Here is a 22,700-nt window from a genome sequence, read left to right as displayed (position 1 = left end):
TATTCTTTAGGTGTACATTGGTAATTCTATGACCATGAGTTTTCTAACGGACGGTCCAGATCCCCATAAAGGTCCGTTTCCAAAGTTCTTTTTCAAAGAGCACAGTTGTCGAAATTTCCAGATCACCACTTCATGCTACTTTCCAATTTGCCAATTTCCTTCATGCCCGCTCTCTCTGCCCCTCCCCAGCATGCATGACGTCATCATGCGGGGCACCCTTTGACCCTGCATGATGATGTCACTCCCGGAAGTGACATCATCATGCAAGCCAGGAACATCAAGAGTGGCCACAACATCAAGAGCGGCGACAGGGTAGAAGCCAGCGTCCCAGTCTTCCACTGGGAGACTTGAGGGACTGGCAACCCTAGTTAAGAGCGCAGGACTCTAATCTGGAGAACCAGGTTTGATTCCCCACTCCTCTGCTTGAAGCCAGCTGGGTGACCTTGGGTCAGTCACAGCTTCTTGGAGCTCTCTCAGCCCCACCCACCTCACAGGGTGATTGCTGTGGAGATAATAATAACATACTTTGTAAGCCGTTCTGAGTGGGCATTAAGTTGTCCTGAAGGTATATAAATCGAATGTTGTTTTGGTCGTGGTGGTAGTGGTGATGATGGACTATATGCCACTGGCAATCTTGTAAAAGAAAACAAGTTCCTATAGATGTCTGTGAAGGTGCTAGTCTGTTAATGCAAAATCTTCTCCATATCTTTTGGTCTTGTCATAGCCAGTTGTTCTGGCATGAAGTACTGGGTTTGATTAGTAAGGTGACTGGAGAGGAAATTCCTCCTATTCCTAAATTAATTTTAGTATGTTATATGAAGACTAGAAAATGCTGGACTATACTGTGCTAGCTAAATTAACATATTTGATTAGAGAAAAGACTTTAGATAAATTCTTAATTGCATGGAACCCCTTATTGACTTTTTGCATGAAACAGAACAAAAAGAATTAATGACATGAGCTTTTGAAGATTAGGAAGAAGGAAGGAATTTTTAGATGGAAAGGGGAGATTTTTATTAATGGTGATGTTAAAGTTAGTGTAGAGTAAGTATCATTTTTTGATTTCTTCAAATGGAAAATTGGTATAATCATAGATTATCATAACAAATCTGTGATTTTTCCATTATAGGCCTGGCGGAAATATGATACGGACCGCAGTGGCTACATAGAAGCCAATGAGCTCCAGGTGGGTCATACAAGAAGTCTTTTCTGGGCAGCGGGATTTTTTTTAAAATGTCATCATTGTGCACAACGAGATGTCACTTCTGAGGAAAACCGGTCAGTAATGTCACGTCATTCTAGGAATTGGCAGAAAATCGGTGGTAAAGCCACAGAGTTTCTGGCAATTCCTAGAGCAGTATAGTCAGTTTTGGTTTCCACTGGAAGTGACGTTATGTCCTTGCACCCTCATCTCCTGTTCTGTAATATTGTAATCCAGTTTTATTGCAGTGTTTGGTATGTATATGTTATACATTGTTTGCTGTGTGTATGCTGTGTGCTGGTCTTTATTGTATTGTTTTCTAATTCTGTAATCCATTGTGTGTCTCAACAAGAAAGGACTATTTACATAGTAAACAATTAAATAAATAAAATGGGATATGGGAGGAAGTCTGCAATATATCCTGAGTTACTTCACTTGAAGAATGCTACTAACTGCAGAATAGGGGCATCTCCAACATATCCTGAAACATTCCCTACCCCTTTATTTTGTACTGAACATCACTACTTTGCAACAAATATCACTCTCTTATTGTTTCCAACTACATGATGTGATTCCTGCAACCCTCCCCTCCATGTTGCCGGCTGCCGCCATGCAGGGAGCACAGAGTCACAGAAGACAGCAACACGCTTCTCTAACTAGACATTTCTCTAAGAGGAGGGAACTAAATGCTGCCATTTCCAAGAGCAAATATGCAGTTCACAGAAGGGCTTCGGCTTTTAGGTCCAGTTTTATGCACACAAAGGAGATTACAATTCCTTTTGAGCTCAGTGGGACTTCTGAGTAAATGTGTTTGTGATCAGGACATAAATCATTTCTCACAATGTCTCTTTTCTCTTTGCAGGGGTTCCTGTCAGATTTGCTAGAGAAAGCGAACAAGCCTTATGAGGAACCAAAGCTACAAGAATACACACAGACTATAGTAAGTGTGGGAGGTATCGGGCCTCCCATGGAGGGCTGTTCAGCTTGGGAGAATTGTGCACAAAGTCCAGATAACTTTCTGCAAACTTTGGCTGTCCAAGTCAACAGGGCGAGATGGAGACTCCTGGCAGAAAAAGGATGAGCTGCCCTGGGCAGAGTTTATCTTGTAGAAAGAGAGGAGGGACTAGGGCTCCTGGAAATTCTGCAACTGTAAGAGCGGAGAGCATACTGCACATATGCAGAAGCACGTTCTTCTCTAAACCAGAATTCACTTGTATTTTTTAAGTATTTATAAGATGCAGGTGCATTACCTGGGAATGTTTGACACAGTGGGGCTTCAGGGTACCTCTGTTTAAGGATGGTAGAATTAACTTTTAAAACTTTATTATTGTGGAGAGAATGTTCTAAAGCAAGCTGGCGTTCAGGGATCCCTCTACAGATGGTGAGAAGTAAGGCTACACGAATCCAAGCACCATTAACAGCATCTGGCACTCCACCCCCCAGGTCCTTCCTGGTCCTATTAGCTGGTGGCAAAACTATAAATGATACTCGGGGTGGGTGGGGGGGTGGGGAGCAGCTGAGCAAGGCAATTTTAGTGGGGAAACAACCAGAGGATGAAGGGAAAAGAAGCTCCTCTCTCTACACCAACTGCCAACTGCTGCCCTTCACCGCTGCACATTGTGAGAATGTCAGATTGCCTGAAGAAGGACCAGCCAGCCAAGATCCAGTGGACCACCCAGCGTGAACAAGCTTTTGAGGCTCTGCGGAGAGCGCTCTCCCAGTCGCCGGTACTCTGCAACCCAGACTTCGAGAGGCCTTTCTTGGTGCAGGTAGATGCCCAGCAGCTTCCTGAAGCAATTCATATCGCTTCGGGTCAAGGAGTCTAAATGCCCCTTTCCATGCTGCTGCGAAGTTGCAGGGAAAGGGAAATTTAAACCCCGGGATCAGCTGTTTGGCGGGGAAATCCCTGCCAAGCAGCTGATCCAAGCCAGCTGGGGTTTAAATGCCTCTTTCCAGGCCGCTGCGAAACAGCACGGAAGGGGGCATTTAAACCCTGGGATCAGCTGTTTGGCAGGGAAATCCACGCCAAGCAGCTGAATGAAGGTGGGGGTTAAATGTCATTTCCTCACCACTGCGAAGTGGTGGGGAAAGGAGCATTTTACACGCCCCCCTTGGATCAGCTGTCTGACCAGGCAACTGATCGAAGCGGGGGAATGCCCTTTCCCTGCTGCTTCGCAGCGACAGGGAAAGAGCATTTAAATGTTCCTTTCCCTGTTGCTCCAAAGCAGCGGGGAAAGGAGCATTCCTCCCTCACTTCGGTATGCTCCGAATCTTTACAGAGCATATTGAAGCAATTTAAATACCTGAATCCAAAGCGGCTTGTCCGAATTTTTTTCAGGTGCACACCCCTAGCGAGGACAATGAATAGGCTCCACAACCTGATTCTTTAAAAAAATAAGTACTATCTGGTCAGGCCCTCAATGGTACAGCATATACTTAGCATGAAGAAAGACCTGGGCGGTAGAGCTGAAAAAGATCTTTTTCTGCCTGAAAACCTGGAGATGCACTGCCAAGCAGAGTAAACTAGATAGGCCAATGGTCTGACTTGGTATAAGGCAAGTTGATATGTTCAGCCCACCAGCAATCCATTGGGCTCTGCTGTGCAACCTCCTCTTGATTACAACAACTCAGTTTATGTGTAGGAAATGAACGGAGGCCAGACAATAGAAATATTCCTTTATCCTGAGCGCCGCTAACAGACTGTCACTTTGTACCCTGCAGCTGCGAATGTTTGACTTGAATGGGGATGGGAAGCTCTGCCTGTCGGAAATGTCACGGTAAGATTTTCTGTTTGCCTTGTTTAGAGACGCAGAGCAGGTCCTTGAGTGCAGAGGGAGCTGTCATTTCTCTGGCTACAGAGTCAAAATATAGACAAGACGCTAATAGAGCTATGAATGGATCTCCAGAGTGGTTTTTAATTGGTAAATAGCAGCCATGAAGCCCCCATTTGGATTAGGGCTGCCTTGCGCTGGAAAGTGGGATTAGCTAATATCCTTGTCTCAAATGCCAGCCCCCGATACAGTTGGTTTGTGATAGGCAAGTGACAAGTGATCTTTTTCAGCTCTACTGCCCAAGATGATACAAGTGACATCTAAGGAACTTGTATGGTTCCCACAAAAGGAGCAAATAGCACTGGGTGCTCTAAGACGTGCAAATTTCACAGAGAGGATGAGTATAAACTCCCTTCTCCCATGCCATAGCATAGTCCAAATTGGGGGTTGGTGGTGGTTGCTACTTATTATGGAGATCTCATTATAATTGGCCAACATTACACATTGTCCTTTCTGAACACTTCTCCCCTGCCCCGAGCAAAAGAACCTCCTTTCCATCTCTTTAATAATAATAATAATAATAACATTCAATTTATATACCGCTCTTCAGGACAACTTAATGCCCACTCAGAGTGGCTTACAAAGTATGTCATTATTATCCCCACAACAAAACACCCTGTGAGGTGGGTGGGGCTGAGAGAGCTCTGAGAGAGCTGTGACTAGCCGAAGGTCCCCCAGCTGGCTTCAAGTGGAGGAGTGGGGAATCAAACCCGGCTCTCCAGATTAGAGTCCCACCACTCTTAACTGCTGCACCAAACTGACCATAGAGTTCCTTCAGCTGAGCCAGCCTATAATGCTTCCCCTTCTGTTCTTCCAGAGAGGAGGCCAGAGTGGGGAGGATGCAGGAATGCAACCTGATATGTCAAAGGAGAGTATCCTCTCTGCTTCTGAACTAAGTATCAGAGCTGAGTTTCTTCCTCTACTTCCTTGATATGACTGACCACCATCTCTTATGAGCTATCAGAGATCTCAAAGGCAGTTTGAATAGACTTTGAAACAATGGCTATATCCATAGATAGCAGATTATATTAAAGCACAGAACAGGTAAATTTGCCAGTTCAGATTCAGGTAAACCCAACTTCCTCAGGATTCTTAACAAAATAGCAATCCTCTTCATTTTGGAAAGTGGTCATTTCCAAATGAGACAATGACTTCCGTCCTCTAATCTGTCCTCCTTAGCTAAAGTCCGAATGGTCAAGAGGGGAGACGGAACTTAGCACTACAGTTCTGTCCTTTGTAGGACATTTGCTAACTCCCAAAACTACTCCCAGCATTCCATGAGCCAGCGTCCAAATGCCATCCATCCACCAAATAGGCATTCATTCTCCAATTTCCTTTGCAATCATAGCCAGTAAGACTGCAGCTCTCGCTGTTTTGGTAGAATCACCGCAACCACACCTTTCAGGATTCAGGTCTCTTTTCTTACTGCCTTGAATGTTCTGCGACTGATGTTCTCCCATTCACATTGCAGACTGCTGCCTGTGCAAGAGAACTTCCTCCTTAAATTCCAGGTAAAGCTTCTGAGGATTATGTTTGCCAGCAGCTTTTCATTTATTTTTCCTTCTCATCCCATCTTTTCCCTCTCTCTCTCTCTCTCTTGATTTGTACAGGGAATGAAACTAGATTCAGAGGAATTCAATGCTATCTTTGCATTTTATGACAAGGTACACGATCTGGGATGAGAAATAAAAAGCTTAATCTGTTTATGGGTGGATGTGTGGAAATGCTTCACACTTGTCAGCACAAAAATGCTCTAGGAAAGAAATGGGGGGGGGGGTCTTTCCTCTCCTGCTGGCTCATGTCCCCTACTTCAGATCTCTGCAGTGAGGAGCAATGGACATTTCCAGAGTATGCCTGACCATTCTTGTTTCTTGCCCTTAAACAGACAAAGTCATTAGATGGCAGCAGGCCAAACCCATCCACAAGTATCTGCTGCACCAGTGTCCTTCCCAGGTACTGGTCCTAAAAGATAGTCAGGGTCGTAGCTCAGGCTATTCTCTGAATGACCCCCAAATACCAGTTTTACATGGATATCACTGTGTTCTGGGCACAGTTCAAGGACACTGATTTTGAGCTTCAAAGTGTACTACAACTTGCACCCAGGCTGTGTCAGTCCTAGGATGGCAGTCGTTGGCAGTTAGATCCCCAAGCCCCTCACAGCAAGCAGGCAGGTGCCTTGGTTGAAGAAACTTTATTTAGAGATCTATTCAGTTCAGATATGCACTCACAGGCAGAAGTTGGCAGAAATGAGTATTCAAACAAGAGAGCTACTGATATAGGGGACATTCTCCTGCCCTTTGTATTCAGGCGCAAAAACCCAAAAAAGTTACATGGGAACAAAGCAGTTTAGTTTATACAGAGTGTGAAAAGATACAATTCAGCACACAGCTGCAGCTTCGGCTGCCCAAGGCCTCTCAGAAGTGAATGCACATATTTCTTAGAGATAAGGAAGAGCCTGCTGGCTCTTTGGGAAATTAATATTAGCAGTTTAGATACCCTCAGGAGGTTTGTATGAAATGCACAAGATACAGTGTTTAACTTTGGCATTAAAGTATAAAATGCAGTGTAAGATGCAGAATACAACAATGGTAGAAATATCTATATCATTCTCAGTATAAAAGTCAGAACACAGTGATGGCATATAACACAACAATGGCATGGATGCTGGCATACATGACAGGCTGCCTGAGGGAACGCATCTCCCCACAAGATCCCACTGGCCTTGGTGAAATCCCTCTTCAGAAAGTTTCAGCTTGTGGGGCAAGAAGTTGGGTTTCTACCATGATCTCCTCTATATGGTTTCCCCCTGGAAGCCATGATTAAGTTTGGGGGCATTTAAAAGGCAAGCGAAAACCTCTATTTGAAGAAAGACCTTTAGGGGATCATTTATCTTCAAGGGCTTGCAAAGCTGATATTAGTTCTGTTTCTTTTTAATTTCACGTTTGTATAACTGTAAGCTCTCTATGGAAAGAAAAGCAGTAGATAACGTATTTTAATAAAGTACATATCAAAGGGTAATTTTCAATAAGTAGGGTCTGGGTTTAAGATTGGTGTGCCTGTAGGCAACACAAGTTTCAAACAAAGTCAGACAAGACATTTGGGGAAAATAAACTATGCCTCAGTTGTTTCAGCGGAGGTATTTCTTAATCTCTTTAATTTATCCTCTGTATTGATATCCTCTGTATTTCCATCCAGGATGGAAATGGCTTCATTGATGAGAATGAACTGGACGCCCTACTGAAAGATCTCTATGAGAAAAATAAGAAGGTGAGTTTATACGGTCAGGAGAAAAGGCTTGCGTGTGGTGGCTGGCCTGGATCCGTGGCCATGAGCATCACAACTCTAAATCCATGGGTTGCTCTTTCGTTGTGGTCCTTTCTCAGTTGCTACTATAAAGGCTTGCACTTAGTGGGCTGAGCAGGCCACTTACCTCAAGGACTAGAGGAGTCTCCCAAGCTCATATGGTGTTAGCAGTGGGATACTCCAGTCCTTAATGTCTCACCATAGACGCTGCTAGATGTTATAGGAGGAGTTTTATTTATTTATTCATTCATTTATACCCCACCCATTTCCCTAACGAGGACCCAAAGTGGCTTACATCATTCTCCCCGTTTTATCCTCACCACAACCGTTTGAGGTAGATCCTAGTTCAGTTCAGGCACCTTTTGGTTTTTTAATACAGCATTTTTATCCCATCCTTCTTTTCAGGGAGCTTGGGGCAGTGTACATTGGCCTCCCCTCCTGAGAGTGAATTTGGTGTAGTGGTTAAGAGCAGCAAAACTCTAATTTGGAGAACCAGGTTTGATTTCCCATCCTCCACTTGAAGCCGGATGGGTGACCTTGGGTCAGTCACAGCTTCTCGGAGCTCTCTCAGCCCCACCCACCTCACAGGGATAATAATAACATACTTTGTGAACTGCTCTGAGAGGGCATTGAGTTGTCCTGAAGGGTGGTATATAAATTGAATGTTATTATTATCCCCTCCTCTATTCTATCCTCACAACAACCCTATGAGGTAGGTTAGGCTGAGAGTGTGTGATTGGTCCAAGGTCACCCAGAAGCTTCCATGTCAGAGAGGGGATTTGGACGCAGGTCTCCCAGAACCTAATCCAGCACTCTAACCACTACATCCTACTAGGTTTCTTACAAAAGAAATGGATCAATTGGTTTCTGATCAAAGAACAGTAGAATGAACTATTAAAAAAAAGGAAACATTTTCTGTGCAACAGATCAAGACTAACAGTGCAATCTTATGCAGAGGCATTCCAGAAATTGCAATTGGTATTCTTAGGCTGGAGGGACTATGCATAAGATTGCACTTTAAGAAATGTAGCCATGTGGCCAAGTATAAAAAAGGGGATTGTGTGGCTCTAGACTGAGCAATGGAATTAGGAAGCATGACAACCTCAGAAATGAATGGAGATGATTAAAGGACAGAGAAGTTTTCTAGCCATTCTTACGGAGAAGTCCTGAGATGAGACAGTTCCTAAAGCAGGGCACCATTTAGAGGAATTGTTTATAAAGGGGATAAGACCAGGATCTGCTGTCTTAAGATGGTGAAGATTTTGGTGCTGGAGCTATTTTTGACAATTTTGTTAGGAGGAAAGCAAGTACCATTGAGCAAGACAATGAATCAAGTTGTCACGACTCCCTTTCTATTGTATGGTTAGATTTTGCGCCTTAAACCCTCTTGTTATGTCACTCTCTGGGTAGGTAATGCTGCCACCAGGAATTCAGTTCCAATCTGGTTAATTTAATTTTCCCCTGAATAATGTGACCAAGCGTTACGGCTCCTTCGTGGGGCTATGTGGCCCTGAGGATGAGTCTGGTCTATATAGAAATCACATATAACTCTGGGGTGAACAAAAAATAAAATAAACATTTATTAGTACATGAAGTGTATCGGTTTCAGGTTGATGGATAATTTTTCTTTAGAAATTTAAACTGGGTATGTTATTCTTCTGACTTAGGTGTCACAATCACTTCACTCTCCTTTCACTCAGATTTCTGCTAGCTTATTTGCCTCACTCTCCCATGATACTCTGACAATATTAAGATCTGACTGTCTCTAATCCTCAATATGCCTTCTCTGAGTATTTTATTTTCCCCCTAGAATCTCAATGCCCTTCACAGCACTATTTTGGATTCAAATTGGAAGACACTCTGTTAACTCCTGACAGCTTGACTGTTAACTCCCAACTCACACAGCTAACTGCCTCTCTCCACACACACACTTCTCAACTCTGCTCACACTCTCTGTCATCAACCAGTCACCTCACACACTCATCCCTTTCTTTGATCTCCCATTCGTTTTCTGTAACACACCAAGCATTTAAAGAAACACACGCACTTAATGTCAAATCATTATGCAGGCTGTTGAACTTGCCTTGGCCAGGAACGAGATCTCAGTCTAAAGCAGATACTGCTATTCCTATCACCAGTGGACCCAGTGAATAATAAGGTGTGGGGAGTGGAACTGTTATGGCTGTGGTCACGCTGGGTGTGTAAAAAGAAACTGCCCTACTTCAAAGAAAGCCTGCTTTGGGTACAAACCTTGCTTCCACCTGCACTATGCACCCTTTTCTATTGTGGGGGCTCTCCTTTGCTGTCCAGCACATTCCACCAGAGCCAGTGTTTCCGCTCATACAAGATTAGTGTATTTCAATGAGCACCCAAGTGTCTAGAACTTGAAGAATGTATTCTGCAGTAGAGGACTGCCCCCACAATACCATGACTTGTTGGATTTACTGAGGAATACTAAATATGTTGACAAGTTAGATTTTCCCAAAGGCTATAGTAAATCCCTTGGGAAGTCCAAGTGTAGAGCCGCTTTTGTATGACGTGGATTCTATGAATTTACCACACTGCTTTTTGGCTTACATGGGGCTCCAGCCAGGTTTCAGAGGCTGCTGAACCAGGTGCTTCCATCTTGTATATGTTATGCAGTTAGAATAATAGAATTATAGGGTTGGAAGGGAACACCAGGGTTATCTAGTCCAACCCCTTGCACAATGCAGGAAATTCCCAACTACCTCCCCCCTACACATCCCCAGTGACCCCTGCTCCGTGCCCAGAAGATGGCAAAACACCGTGAGGATCCCTAGCCGAACTGGGGGAAATTGCTACTTGACCCCAAGGTGGCGATTGGCATTACTCTGGGCATGTAGGAAGGGGCCATGAGAATGAAGCACTAATGTAACCCTTCCTGCCCTCCCTCTCATGATCTGCCCAGGTTCACAGAATCAGCATTGCTGTCAGATGGCCATCTAGCCTCTGCTTAAAAACTTCCAAAGAAGGAGAGACCACCACTTCCCAAGGAAGCCTGTTCCACTGAGGGACTGCTCTAACTGTCAGGAAGTTCTTCCTAATGTTTAGTCAAAAGTTTTATATTTGTACAATGTGGCAGTAAACGGCAATAAGCCACAAATTATGCATAATTGAATTATTTAGGAGAGCCTTTTTACATACGTAATAGGGCTGTGCCGTGAAGAAATGACTCAGAGAGATGCTTGTGATAAAGGGTGTCAGGTTTGTTGCCCACTGTCCTTCCATATGGTTATTCCGTGTATGATATGTTGCAATAGCCTCTTGCACCTGCTCCCTGTTGCTTTCCAGATCCCGAGACGAGTGAGCCCTTATCTCGGATGGCTTGCCGCAGCGGCCTTGGGACAGCTCCTTCCGTCCCGCTACTGATTGTGTTCGGCCGGGAGGACCGGTGGGGAGGGAACATGTGAAAGGGTTGATATCATGTAACCTATACTCACTGCGTCATTCTTAACAAGAGACCTGTGTACAGCCAGACACCTTTAATTGCTTCTGTGTAACCTATGGACATATGTACCGAGAAGCCTGTGATATCTCAATAAAGACCTCTTTCCTCAAGAGAGCTTGGATTTCTTGCTGCAAGAAATCGGGAGTCACCTTCAACGTATCCTGTCTTCCATAGACTGACATATTGTTAAGAATCCCCCTTTATCTCCAACCCTGTACCCCGGAGGGATGGCTACCAGCTTTTCGTCGACTGAGACACCCGACCTGGGAGAGATGGAGGAGGAGAGTCTTTCACTTCAACTGGTCTGGCCCCCGGACTCAGGGCCAATGACTGGACGCCCTTCTGTGGAGACGGGCAATTCCCCAGAGCGGGGTGACCCACCTGTCCTGGTCCTCCCTGCCCACCCCAAGACAATGGGCCCCTCAGCCAAGGGAAGAGAAGGAGCAGCGCCGCGGGACTTTGTTTGCACGCTACTCCTCAGGCACGGGGCTTGGCAGTGGTTTGGACCCCCAGTTATCAGCTATCCTGGAGACCCAGCCGGGGCGAGAGACCGGCAGGGATTATACCTGGGAGACATTCCAACTCTCAGTGGAAGCAGAGGGCCAAATGATCACCAGCGGTGGCCAAGAATTCTAGTGGGACAAGGCAGTGGGCCATTACGTGGAGGTGCCCTGCCCGCGCGAGTGCTCGGCCGCTGGAAGCCTGGAGCCCCTGTTCCAACCCCTGACCGGCACAAGCTGGGTACCATCACAGGAGCTCCGGCAGTGGGCACGAGTGGAGCTGGAACACGGAGCGCCCGAATCAACCAAGGACACAGAGCCGCAAGGGGGGACTGTTTGGATGCCCTCATGGAACAAGTCCAGGTGATGAGCTACAACCTGCTCGCAGTGACTGGCCTAACGCAAGGCTGGGTGGATAGCACGCGGGGCGTCCAACGCACCCTGACACCCCATGAGCTTGTGGAGATTGGGGACCCTGGATTACACCCCGCCGCCCCCAGGGAGGGTGAGGAAGGCCAGCACTCCCATGCACCCCCCTCTGGTCCCCCTGGACGCAGCACAACTGGTGCTGCTGGATGTACAAATCCCCGGGATTGCGGAGTACGCTAGTGATGGCTCCCAGAAGTCTCACTCCGCCGGCTTGAGTGAGTACCACGATGCCTCCGGGACACTTGTCGGGGCCGGGATGACTCAGGATTCAGGGGCCTCCACCGAACCCGACTTTTCCCAGGAGGAGTGGGAATGTGCGTGGCAGGTGCAACACGCCTGGGAAGAAGAACTCTGCTGCGAAGCCCTACAAATGAGTTGAGAGGAGGAAGAGCAGAGAGCCGCCCAGGCGGAAGAGGCGTGATATGCCGCGCTAGAGGCCCAGGTGGTGGCAATGAGGGGAGAGTTGGTGCAAGCGGCGCACCTCATGGGACTTATGATGATCCAGCCAGTTGGGCCCCCTGTACTCCCCCATCCAGAACTCCCCCCCAGCCTCCCCAGGAAGAAGTGCTGCCACCGCCCCCCCGCCGGGCCCCACCCCCATCCCTCCAGCCCCGAGAGGAGCCCAACTCTCCCAACACCTACCGGCGGCTGCAGGGATCAGTGCAAAGGGGGGTGCGGGACCCCGACGGGCCACAGCCAGGGCCGCCACCCGGTCCCACCCCCCTCCGGGGCCATGGAGAGACCACCGGGTGGCCCCTCTCAATGTGCCCATACCGGCCAGGGCAACACTGGGACAGTACCCCCGCCATCCCGAGGGATGCCCCCAGAAGCACCCAACTGATAGCTCCGCCCCCAGCACCGAGGGGGCTACCCCGAGGTCTGCAACCCGCTCGGCTGACTGCGGGGCTTCGGGAACACCGCATCGCTGTGCCCCCGCCCCCACGACCAGACCGGAGGCAGCCAGCACCACCCCCTTACCAAGGGGGGGTACCCGGATGCACGAGCAAGGGGGATGGAGCTACTACTAGGCTGGATTAAACTAGAGGCCACCTTCGACGGAGACCCGAAGAAACTGGGATACTTCAGTGTACAAGCCCTGGAATCCTTCAACGAATGGGGCCATCTATTCACGTCCGAGCAAAGCTGTGTTACCCATCTGGGGTCCAGATTGGGGGGAGTGGCAGCAGAATGGTACGTGACCCTACACGACATGGGAGCCCCCGAACTGTACGACTTACAAGCCTTCATCGGGGCCTTAAGAGCCCAATATGAAGACCCGATGGAAGGGGAGTGAGCCCGGACCAAGCCGCGCACCATCCGGCAGGGGTCCCGGACCGTACGGACTATGTCAGTCAGTCAATCTTTATTATGGTCATAGACCACACAATAATAGCATGCAACCCAGTCATGGTAAGTCATATTATTTACAAATTTCTTCACTAAAATTTCAGGGTACAGAGTCTTAAATATTTAAAACCTTAAAACCTGAGTGCCTAAGACCAAATTATAAAATATTAAAATCGGGACTATGTCACCGAATTCCACCAACTCACCACCAAGTGCCCGGACTATCATGAAGAGGTTAAAATAGAGTTATTCCGGAATGGCATGAACCCGGACTTGCTAGACCGAGCCCTGATGCAAGATGACCCCTCAACACTCCTTGTATGGATCCTGTTGGCATGTGAAGTTGAAAACAGAATGCAGGTGGTCCAGTTGGTAAAACAACATCAGCTTACGGGGGCGTGGAGGCCCCCTTCCAGATTTACCTGCGGACGGGCGCCCCCGGCAAGCGGCCCTAGATCTAGCCGCGAGATGCGAGACACCCACTGGAGACAAGGACTGTGCCTGCAATGCGGAGGCATGGGGCATTTTGCCGCACAATGCCCCCTTAAAGCCACGTTCGACCGACGCAGCCAATGACCCCCACTGGTACCTCGCGCTTCGAAAGCCGAACGCAAGCAACCCCCCAAGAGGGGAAGGCCAGAGACTGGCTTGGAGGCAGAAGAACACCCAGGCGACACAGAAGACCTCGGCCAGGAGGACGGGATGTACCTACCACCAGGAAACGGGATAGATCTGCCGTAAGATGGCCCCAATGGCAGGTTGCGAAGGAACCTACCCCACCACAGGTGAGGGAAAGGGGGGCCCATCCTATTCATGCCCGTAATACTAGTAAACCCAAAAAGGGGAACCCACGTGCGAATACAAGCCCTAATAGATTTGGGATGCTCTCGCGAATCATGTCCCCCGCCTTAGTAAACAGGCTCGGATTAGAAACCCGAGAACTAAAAGAGCCGATAGTATTTGAGCAAATGGACGGGTCCAGCACGAGCCCTGCCCCCTACGAGACCGAGCCGGTCCCAACAGGGATGGGAAAGCACTGGGAAGCCTGATCCTATATAGTCAGCAATGTACCCCTTGGTATTGGGGAGTCGCTGGCTGTGGGATCATGACCCCTACATTAAGTGGTCCACGGGGATGATCGTCTTTAAAGGAGACAAGTGCACCACGCATGCGTGGGCAAAGGTATGGGGGAAGGAAGCGTCCTCCCCTCTGGAGATGGTGCTGCTCACAGAGGAGGAGGAAAAGCCTATCCCCCCATGAGTACCAAGACCTCCACTTAGCATTTGGGGACAAGGAAGCCAACGATCTCCCCCCACACACCGAAGCACAGACTGTGCCATCGAACTAGTCCCCGGGGAAAAGCTTCCTAAAGGCAAACTGTACTCAATGAGCCCAGCAGAAAGGCAAGAGCTTAGAAAGTTCATTGACAAAAACTTGGAGTGCTGCTTCATCTGCCCAGCCAGCTCCCCCCATGCAGCGCCAGTCCTATTCGTCAAAAAGAAAGATGGGGGACTACGCCTATGCACAGATTTTAGAGGAATAAATGCCATATCCATGTCCAACGCTTACCCGCTTCCCTTGATCTGGGACCTCCTTAGCATGGTGGCCCAAGGCAAAGTCTTTTCGAAATTGGACTTAAAAGATGCCTACTTCTGGGTGCGAATAAGGGAGGGGGACGAGTGGGAAACAGCATTCAACACCCCCATAGGACAATTTGAGTACCTGGTCATGCCATTTGGCCTCAAAGGCTCCCCAGGCGTGTACATGAACCTCATCAATGAAGTGCTAATGAATACCTGTATAAGGGGGTGGTGGTGTACCTAGATGATGTGCTTATTTATACGGCGGATAAGAGAGCATATGTAGAACTAGTCCGAAAGGTGCTCACCGCCTTAATGAAGTACAAACTGCCAGAAAACTGTCAAAGTGCGAATTCCACAAGGAGGAACTGGACTTCTTAGGGTACCGCATTTCCCACCAGGGACTAAAAATGGACCCTGCCAAAATCCAGGCAGTCGTAGGGTGGGGGGCACCTCAAACCAGAAGACAATTGCAATTCTTCCTAGGATTTGCCAACTTCTATAGACCATTTATAAACAACTTTGCCCAGATAGCCCTGCCCCTAACTGACTTACTAAAAACTAAGGGCAAGGGGCTGCCAGAAAAAAAACCTGGTGCGAAGTTACACTGGACGGAGGAATGCCAGCAAGCATTTGAAAACCTAAAGCAAAAGTTCGTCTCAGAACCAGTGCTACAGCACCCAGACGAGCACCGTAAATTCATAGTGCAAGTAAACGCAAGCGATATGGCAGTAGGCAGGGTCTTACTGCAACCCGACAAGGAGGAGAGACTACTTCCTTGTGCCTACCTATCCAAAATATTTTCAGACACAGAACGTAACTGGAGCGTCTGGGGAAAGGAAGCGTTTGCTGTAAAACTCGCCCTCACGACCTGGAGGCAATGGTTGGAAGGGGCCAAAAACCCATTCGAAGTCTGGACAGACCACAAGAACCTAGAAGCCCTATGCATCCCCCGAAAGCTAAATGCAAAGCAATTGCGGTGGGCGGAGTTCTTTTCCAGATTAGAGTTTACACTAAAATACCTCCCAGGGCGGGCCAACTTCTTAGTGGACCCCCTCTCCAGCATGCCCCAGCATGACAGTCAAAGGGAGATTATCGACACAGTATTCTCACCCTCCCAACTAAGGGGAGTAGTGATGACATGCAGCAAAGCAGCGAAAATGCAAATTGACCAGAAACCTGATCTCTCAGAATGGAGGGAGAAAGTAAAAGCTGAGGTGGAAAAAGAGGGGGGGAACATACCCGCGGGCGAGCTAACACAAACGGAGGCAGGCGAATGGTACTGGGGCAGCAAACTCTATGTACCGCACAGCTTGCAAAAGGAGATCTTACAGCAATGCAATGACTCCAAGTGAGCAGGCCATTTCGGCTACCTAAAAACCCTCCACTTAGTACAATGACAATTCTGGTGGCTCAACATGAGATGAGATGTCTCCCAATATGTTTCCTCCTGCCTGGTGTGTATCATGTGAAAATCCAGGAGGGGGAAGCCCCCAGGGTTGTTGCAACCCCTGAAGACCCCACCCAGACCATGGGCAGTGATTTCGATGGACTTTATCACAGACCTACCACCCTCCAAGGGGAATACATGTATCCTAGTGGTAGTAGACCTATTTTCCAAACAAGCGCATTTCATCCCTTGTACTACTATCCCCACCACCAAGAAACTGGCGAAACTGTTTATGAAACATGTAGACACTCTTTTCCTCTCAAGGTAATCTCGGACCGAGGCATACAATTCATTGCCAACTTCTGGCGGGAGCTCCTCCAAGCAGCAGGCATTGAACAAGGATTAAGCTCCACCTATCATCCTCAAACTGACGGACAAACCGAGCGCACTAATCAGGTGCTGGAACGATTCTTACAGTGCTACATCAATTATCAACAAGATAACTGGACGGCCCTTATCCATTTCGCCGAATACGCATACAACAATGCGGTTCGCAGCTCAACTGGCGCCTCCCCCTGCAAAATAGCACAAGGATACGAGGGGACAGCCCTACCCCCAAACCCAAAAAGCCGGGGACCTGGGAGAATGGTGGGCGGTGCTGACATGCCTATGGGAAATTATACAGGAGAACCTGAAAAAAGCCAAAGAAGATTACAAAAAGTTCGCTGACCAGCACCGCATGGAGCAATGGAAACTCCTGCCCGGAGACCGGATGTACGTCTCTACCAAGAACTTCAAAAGCGACCAACCATGCAAAAAGCTGGGACTCAAATACCTTGGCCCCTTCCCCGTCAAGAGAGTAATCAACGAGGTGACCGTAGAACTAGTACTCCCAAAAAACCTACGCCAAATCCACCCAATGTTCCACTTCAGCCTCCTGAAGAAAGCCCCCGCCCTGGACGAATGGCACCTGGAAAAAGGGGTCCCCCATTCCACCCTAGTAGATGGGCAAGTCCACTACGAAATAGAGGAAATACTGGACTCCAAATTAAAAAACAAAAAACTTTATTACTTAATCAGGTGGCGAGACTTCGATGAGGCATTCCGGAAGTGGGTCGAACACTCTCATGTCAATGCCCCCTGATTCACCGCCAACTTCCACAAACAATACCCGGAGAAGCCGGGGCCTGGGGGATGAGGGGAGGCCTTTGGGGATGCAGAAATGTCAGGTCTGTTGCCCACTGTCCTTCCATATGGTTATTCCATGTATGATATGTTGCAATAGCCTCTTGCACCTGCTCCCTGTTGCTTTCCAGATCCCGAGACGAGCGAGCCCTTATCTCGGATGGCTTGCCGCAGCGGCCTTGGGACAGCTCCTTCCGTCCCACTACTGATTGTGTTTGGCCGGGAGAGCCGGTGGAGGGGGGGAACATGTGAAAGGGTTGATATCATGTAACCTATGCTCACTGCGTCATTCTTAACAAGAGACCTGTGTACAGCCAGATGCCTTTAATTGCTTCTGTGTAACCTATGGACATATGTACCGAGAAGCCTGTGATATCTCAATAAAGACCTCTTTCCTCAAGAGAGCTTGGATTTCTTGCTGCAAGGGTCGGGAGTCACCTTCAACGTATCCTGTCTTCCATAGACTGACAAAGGGACTGTAGACTATACTTTTCTATATGTTGACATAGGTATGCTCCCACTGGTTAGTTTCCACATCATTTAATAAGTCATATTACAATACAAATGAATAAATAGTCCTGATAGGAAAATTCATTTAAAATATCTGAACTGGAGAATCTACCAATGCAAGTGTGACAATAAACCTGCACAAATATATATTAGTTAGCAAAACAATTAAGGTATGTCGCAGGCCCAAAAAAAAGAGAATCAAAACTAATCATAGTAAAGATGATAACAGAAATATCCCTGAATGCAACAAGAAAATAAATGAAAGCCTTTTGGGGCTAGCAGGATAATAGAGGCATCTGGGCCCAAATTTATCTGACATAGCTGCTCTATTAACTGACTTTTTTTTTTTTACAAAAAGAGTAAGCCAAAGAAAGTGAGCTGGACAAAAACATGGCAAGTGGCTTTTGATGCACACAGGCAGGGACCTAATTGAGAGCTCTACTCAAAGCTAAATTAGATGTGATGTGATTGAGGAGTGCATCCCCGATTCGCTGCATGGATTATTTCCTGGGTGCCTCATTTATCCTTGTCCCTGATCATAATCCATTAATTTAGATGAACAGAGATGAAAGGGAAAAATGTCAGGTCTCTTGATCTGATTTCACCTGATACAGAAGACAGAAATGTAGCATAAAAATGTAGCACATTTAATCCCCAAATGGGACTTATTGTTCAGAAGCTACCATTGCATTGAAGGAGGGAAGAGGGCGAGGGTATGAAGGGGAAAGTTAATTCAAGGCTTGGTATCGTGGCGGTGCTGCCATGGTTGTCATTATTACCATTATTTTGTTTGCATGTGAGTTTTTGCAGTGTGTTGTGTGTAGCCACATAAGCAGAGCTAACTAGTCCCAACAAGTGAAGCTAGTTGAAGAAGAGGAATAGGGAATCTAAAATAACTGCACCGGAGCAGAAGCTGATGGGAGTAAACAAAACCAGGGAAGAGGATGTTGGTTGTTCACTGGGAATTCTTGGTGATTTTGCTGTTGGGCTTCCTGGATTTCTGTTATTTCTATGCTGTTGAGCTTCCTGGATTTCTTGCTTACCTAGACTGAGCAAGATGCTCATGTCTAGGTTTAGATCGGAAAATTAGAAAAGCATCCCCAGGTCACATTTCCCATCGCTGCCAGAGCAGTCACAGCCGTCTTACTAAAACAGGAGGGACCTCAAAGACTTTTACTCCAGCATAACCTTCCATGAGTCAGAACTCAGTTTATTGGATGCATGAACTCTTAATCCATTAGATAGAGGTATTTATATTCAAAGCAACTGAACAACAGAAATTATGATTCAGGATCCTACATCTGCTTATGAAAGTTCTTGTTTTAAAATATACATTTTAAATTTGTATGTAGAAATCCTCATTTCACAAAATCTGGACTTGGAATTTGGGGTTTTAAGATTAGAGATGGGCACAAACCTAAATTACGAACCAAAAAACCCCATGAACCAGCCCAGTTCGGGGTTCGCAAACCAGGGTTCATGAAAGCTCGTTTCCACGAACTTCCACGAACTGGACTACTGGTTCATTTGGTTCGTATTAAAGGGCCAGTTTAAATGGCCATTTCCCCGGGGGAAATGGCCATTTAAACTTTTCCTGCCACTTGCAAGCGGCAAGACCCTTTAAACTATCAGCTGGCAGGCAGCAGTGGGGGAGTTGGGCCGTTTAAAGGGCTCTGCCGCTTGCAAGTGGCAGGAAAGGGCCCTTTAAACGATTAAATGCCCCTTTCCCTGCCGAAAAGGGGCATTTAAACCCCACGAACCACGAACCACAAACTGGTTCGTAACTGGGCCAGTTCCATGCCAGTTCGTGGTTCATGAAAACCCCACGAACCACAAACTCCATGGTTCGGGGTTTGTTTGGTTTGTGCCCATGTCTATTTAAGATCTGAAGCTTGATGTTTAAGTTTTCAGCTTTTTGTCATGTTCCCAGTTGTGTGAGAATAAATGACTCGTAAGTTTTCAGGCTGACATGCCAAGTATTCAGTTTCTCTGCTTTCAAATGTACTCAGGAAATGCACTTCTGTTTTGAGAGAAGGTTCCCTATAGAAGCACAGAAATGCATTTATAATTCTGGATGCAATTTGCTAGGTTTTCCAGTGCTTCAAAGCTTAAGGAATTGGGAGAGGGAAGGGGATTCCTACATTTTGAAAGTCTTCATTGCACAAGCTGTGCTCTGACCGCCAGCTTACAAATGGGGCTGAAATTTCTTTCCATCTCAAGTGCAACCTAACGTGCCCTCCCTCCTGTGTTCCCTTTTGCCAGGAGATGACCATCCAACAGCTCACCAGCTACAGAAAAAGCATCATGAATCTCTCTGATGGGGGAAAGCTGTACCGCAAGGAACTGGAAATTGTCCTCTGTAATGAGCCTCTGATGTAAAGAGCAGCTGCGTCCCTTGGCCACCCTCCCTCCCCTCCCCTGCTCTGCCACTACCACAAAGGCAAAGACACCTTGATGACCAAACGTAGGGGTGTCTGCTGACCTGCATCTTGGTGATCTTCCCAACCCCACAAGGCTTGGCTTGCTCATTTGCTTGTGACTTTGGTCCAGGAAGCTGCACAAGAGGGTGGGGAAGGGGCAGCGCTGTGTCACCTCATCTCTTCTACCAGGGAGGGAGGCTCCAAGCTAGACAGTCTTTTTCTTTTACACGAGCCTTGCTTGTCTTTCTCCCTCTCTAGTTACCATAGTCTGTGTTTTGTAACTTCCCACATCTGGAATGGATTTTTTTTCTTTGCTCTTAATTTTTCATCTTTGGCCACCTTTCATGTTCTGTCTTGTTTACCAAAGAAGAGTTTACAAATAAAACTGATGTTCTGCTTCAGGATTTTATTACTTTGCATCACTTATTGCCCTGAATGGTTAATGGCTGTGCAGCGAAGGGTGGATTTTTAAAAGGAGAGCCTTGAATCCCGTTTGAGGTGGCAAAATCTCTCTTACAGATCTTTTAAAGATCTGTGCACCTAACACACTCGGATTTTGCAGTGGCATTATTAGCATGTTAAGTATTTAATGGAGTAGGGAGTGGTAGAAGATGTAGCCACTTGTCAATGTCGCAGGCTTTCTGTTGCTATGAATTGCTCGGGTATTCCTTCTGTTCAGGAATTTTGCTTGGGGGAGAGGATAATTTCCCTTCTTTTCTGCAAGATTGAAGGGATAATTTGGGTTCCTGCATGTTCTGCACTCGTTGTTTCTGCATCTAGATCTGTCTGCTCCCTAGTGGAGACAAATCAGGATTTTTACTACCCATTCTCTAAGCAACTATAGGTGGTGGGGTAGGAATGCATAATGGGTGGAGTTGTCTTTGAACTGCACAGAGAAGTTGATATGTCAGTCCAGGAAAGAGTTCCTCTGCTGACATCTTTAGTTACGGCCATATTAAGGAAATCCAGATTCATACCCCAGAAAATATACTTTCATAATAAATATAGATGAAGTGCTTAATGTATGCAGCACTATTTTTTGCTCCACACATACATTTTTATGAATCTGAATTGTTGAGCATTTGCAAAAATTTTAATTATCAGAGAGTGGGGTAAAGGATGGAGGACAAATGGGGGAAAGAGCAAAGGACCATAGGAGGTCCATAGCTGGAGGCTCTGTGGAGTGGGGCACAAAGTCATGCGGAGACCCACTGAACAGCAAAGCCTTCTCCAAACATTCTGAAGAAACAAGGATCAGAGATGTTTTATGGATTTTTTCAAATTAAGCCTTCCGGGGGTTGGGTCTCATGAATTCAAACTGTGCACTAGTTAGCTGTAGCCAATGCTTTTGACCTAATCTAAGGTCACAGAAATCAAAGCAATCAAAGAATGCATAGAGACAAGTCATATGTGATAATGAATGTCATCATTTTCTGAGAGAGAGGGAGAACATGAGAGCAGCTGACCTTTTCATCTCAATAAAATTTAAATTTGTGAAACTCAGCATCAATTGGATTAATTGCCATGCTAGTTGGCAGAAGGCTTCTATCAAACATTAAATAATTCCATTCCACATAATTCATTTACTTAAATCAGTTGTCTCATGCTTTTCTCCTTAAAACAAGAACCCAGTAGGCTAACAATAAAATTAGAAGAAATGAGCTGTGGCTCACGAAAGCTCATACCCTACCACTAATTTTGTATAGGTGCTACTGGACTCAGTAACACAGCTACCCATTTTCAGGTAAATGAAGAACTGAGCTGTAACTCATGAAAGCTCATACCCTGCCACAAATTGTTAGTCTTATAGGTGCTACTGGACTCTTGATCTTTTCCAATAAAATTTAAACCTTGCTAAAAACAATAGCATGCATTCTATCATTCCATCCAGGGTAAAGGAACCCAAAGTGGACTTTCCACGACCAGAGATGCGGGAATATCCAATTCCCAAATATACAGGTCCAGTCTTTTAAACTGTTGATCCATCTTTGATACTACAATGGAATTACCAACTTTTGAGACTGAAATGTTGGGAAGGACGGGCCCTGTATATTTATGTCCTTGAAAAAGTAGAGCATGAAACATGCGGTTTGAATAGCCAGCCCCCCGTTGGGCGAGGGCTTGTGGATTTTCTTCTGTGCCCCTTGAAAGCGGGGTCCTACCTGAAAAAGAAGCAAACATCTTTGTCAATATAGACTTTTTCTCTGGAGACTGAGGTAAGAACCATGAACACAGAAACAAACAAGTAGCCAGCATAAGGATTGTGAAACTGATAAAGCAGCCAGCCTCCATAAGTAATCGTGCTGTCCTATTTTAAACCAATTAAGATTTCCAAGTAGTCTTTAAAGGCAGCCCTTTGTAGAATATATGATGGTCGTCTAGTCTCAAAGATATCACCATAGTCTGAATCTTTGTGGCTAAAAGTCTCTCTGTGCAAGACGTCTTACACAGGGACACTCAAATCAGGGCTTTTTTTCAGCTGGAACGTGGGGGAACGGAGTTCCGGAACCTCTTGAAAATGGTCACATGGCTGGT

At 46.6% G+C, this 22,700-nt stretch overlaps 1 protein-coding gene across 1 annotated transcript in view; it reads left to right on the top strand.

Moving 5' to 3' along the window:
* The window catches only part of CALB2 (calbindin 2), a 58,726-nt gene extending 38,632 nt beyond the window's left edge, over positions 1 to 20,094 (top strand). Inside the window, exons 5-9 of the mRNA XM_055000577.1 lie at positions 1,130 to 1,186; positions 2,064 to 2,141; positions 3,923 to 3,978; positions 7,228 to 7,299; positions 20,008 to 20,094. Of these exons, the coding sequence (XP_054856552.1) occupies positions 1,130 to 1,186; positions 2,064 to 2,141; positions 3,923 to 3,978; positions 7,228 to 7,273 (237 nt within the window). The 3' untranslated portion in view covers positions 7,274 to 7,299; positions 20,008 to 20,094. The remainder of the gene's footprint in view (positions 1 to 1,129; positions 1,187 to 2,063; positions 2,142 to 3,922; positions 3,979 to 7,227; positions 7,300 to 20,007) is intronic.
* Positions 20,095 to 22,700: the final 2,606 nt, after the last annotated feature.

This window comes from Eublepharis macularius, chromosome 16 (genome assembly GCF_028583425.1).
Source record: "Eublepharis macularius isolate TG4126 chromosome 16, MPM_Emac_v1.0, whole genome shotgun sequence".
Lineage (NCBI taxonomy): Eukaryota > Metazoa > Chordata > Lepidosauria > Squamata > Eublepharidae > Eublepharis > Eublepharis macularius.
Note: the sequence above shows the minus strand (reverse complement) of the source record. Positions and strands in the feature narration are given on the sequence as shown.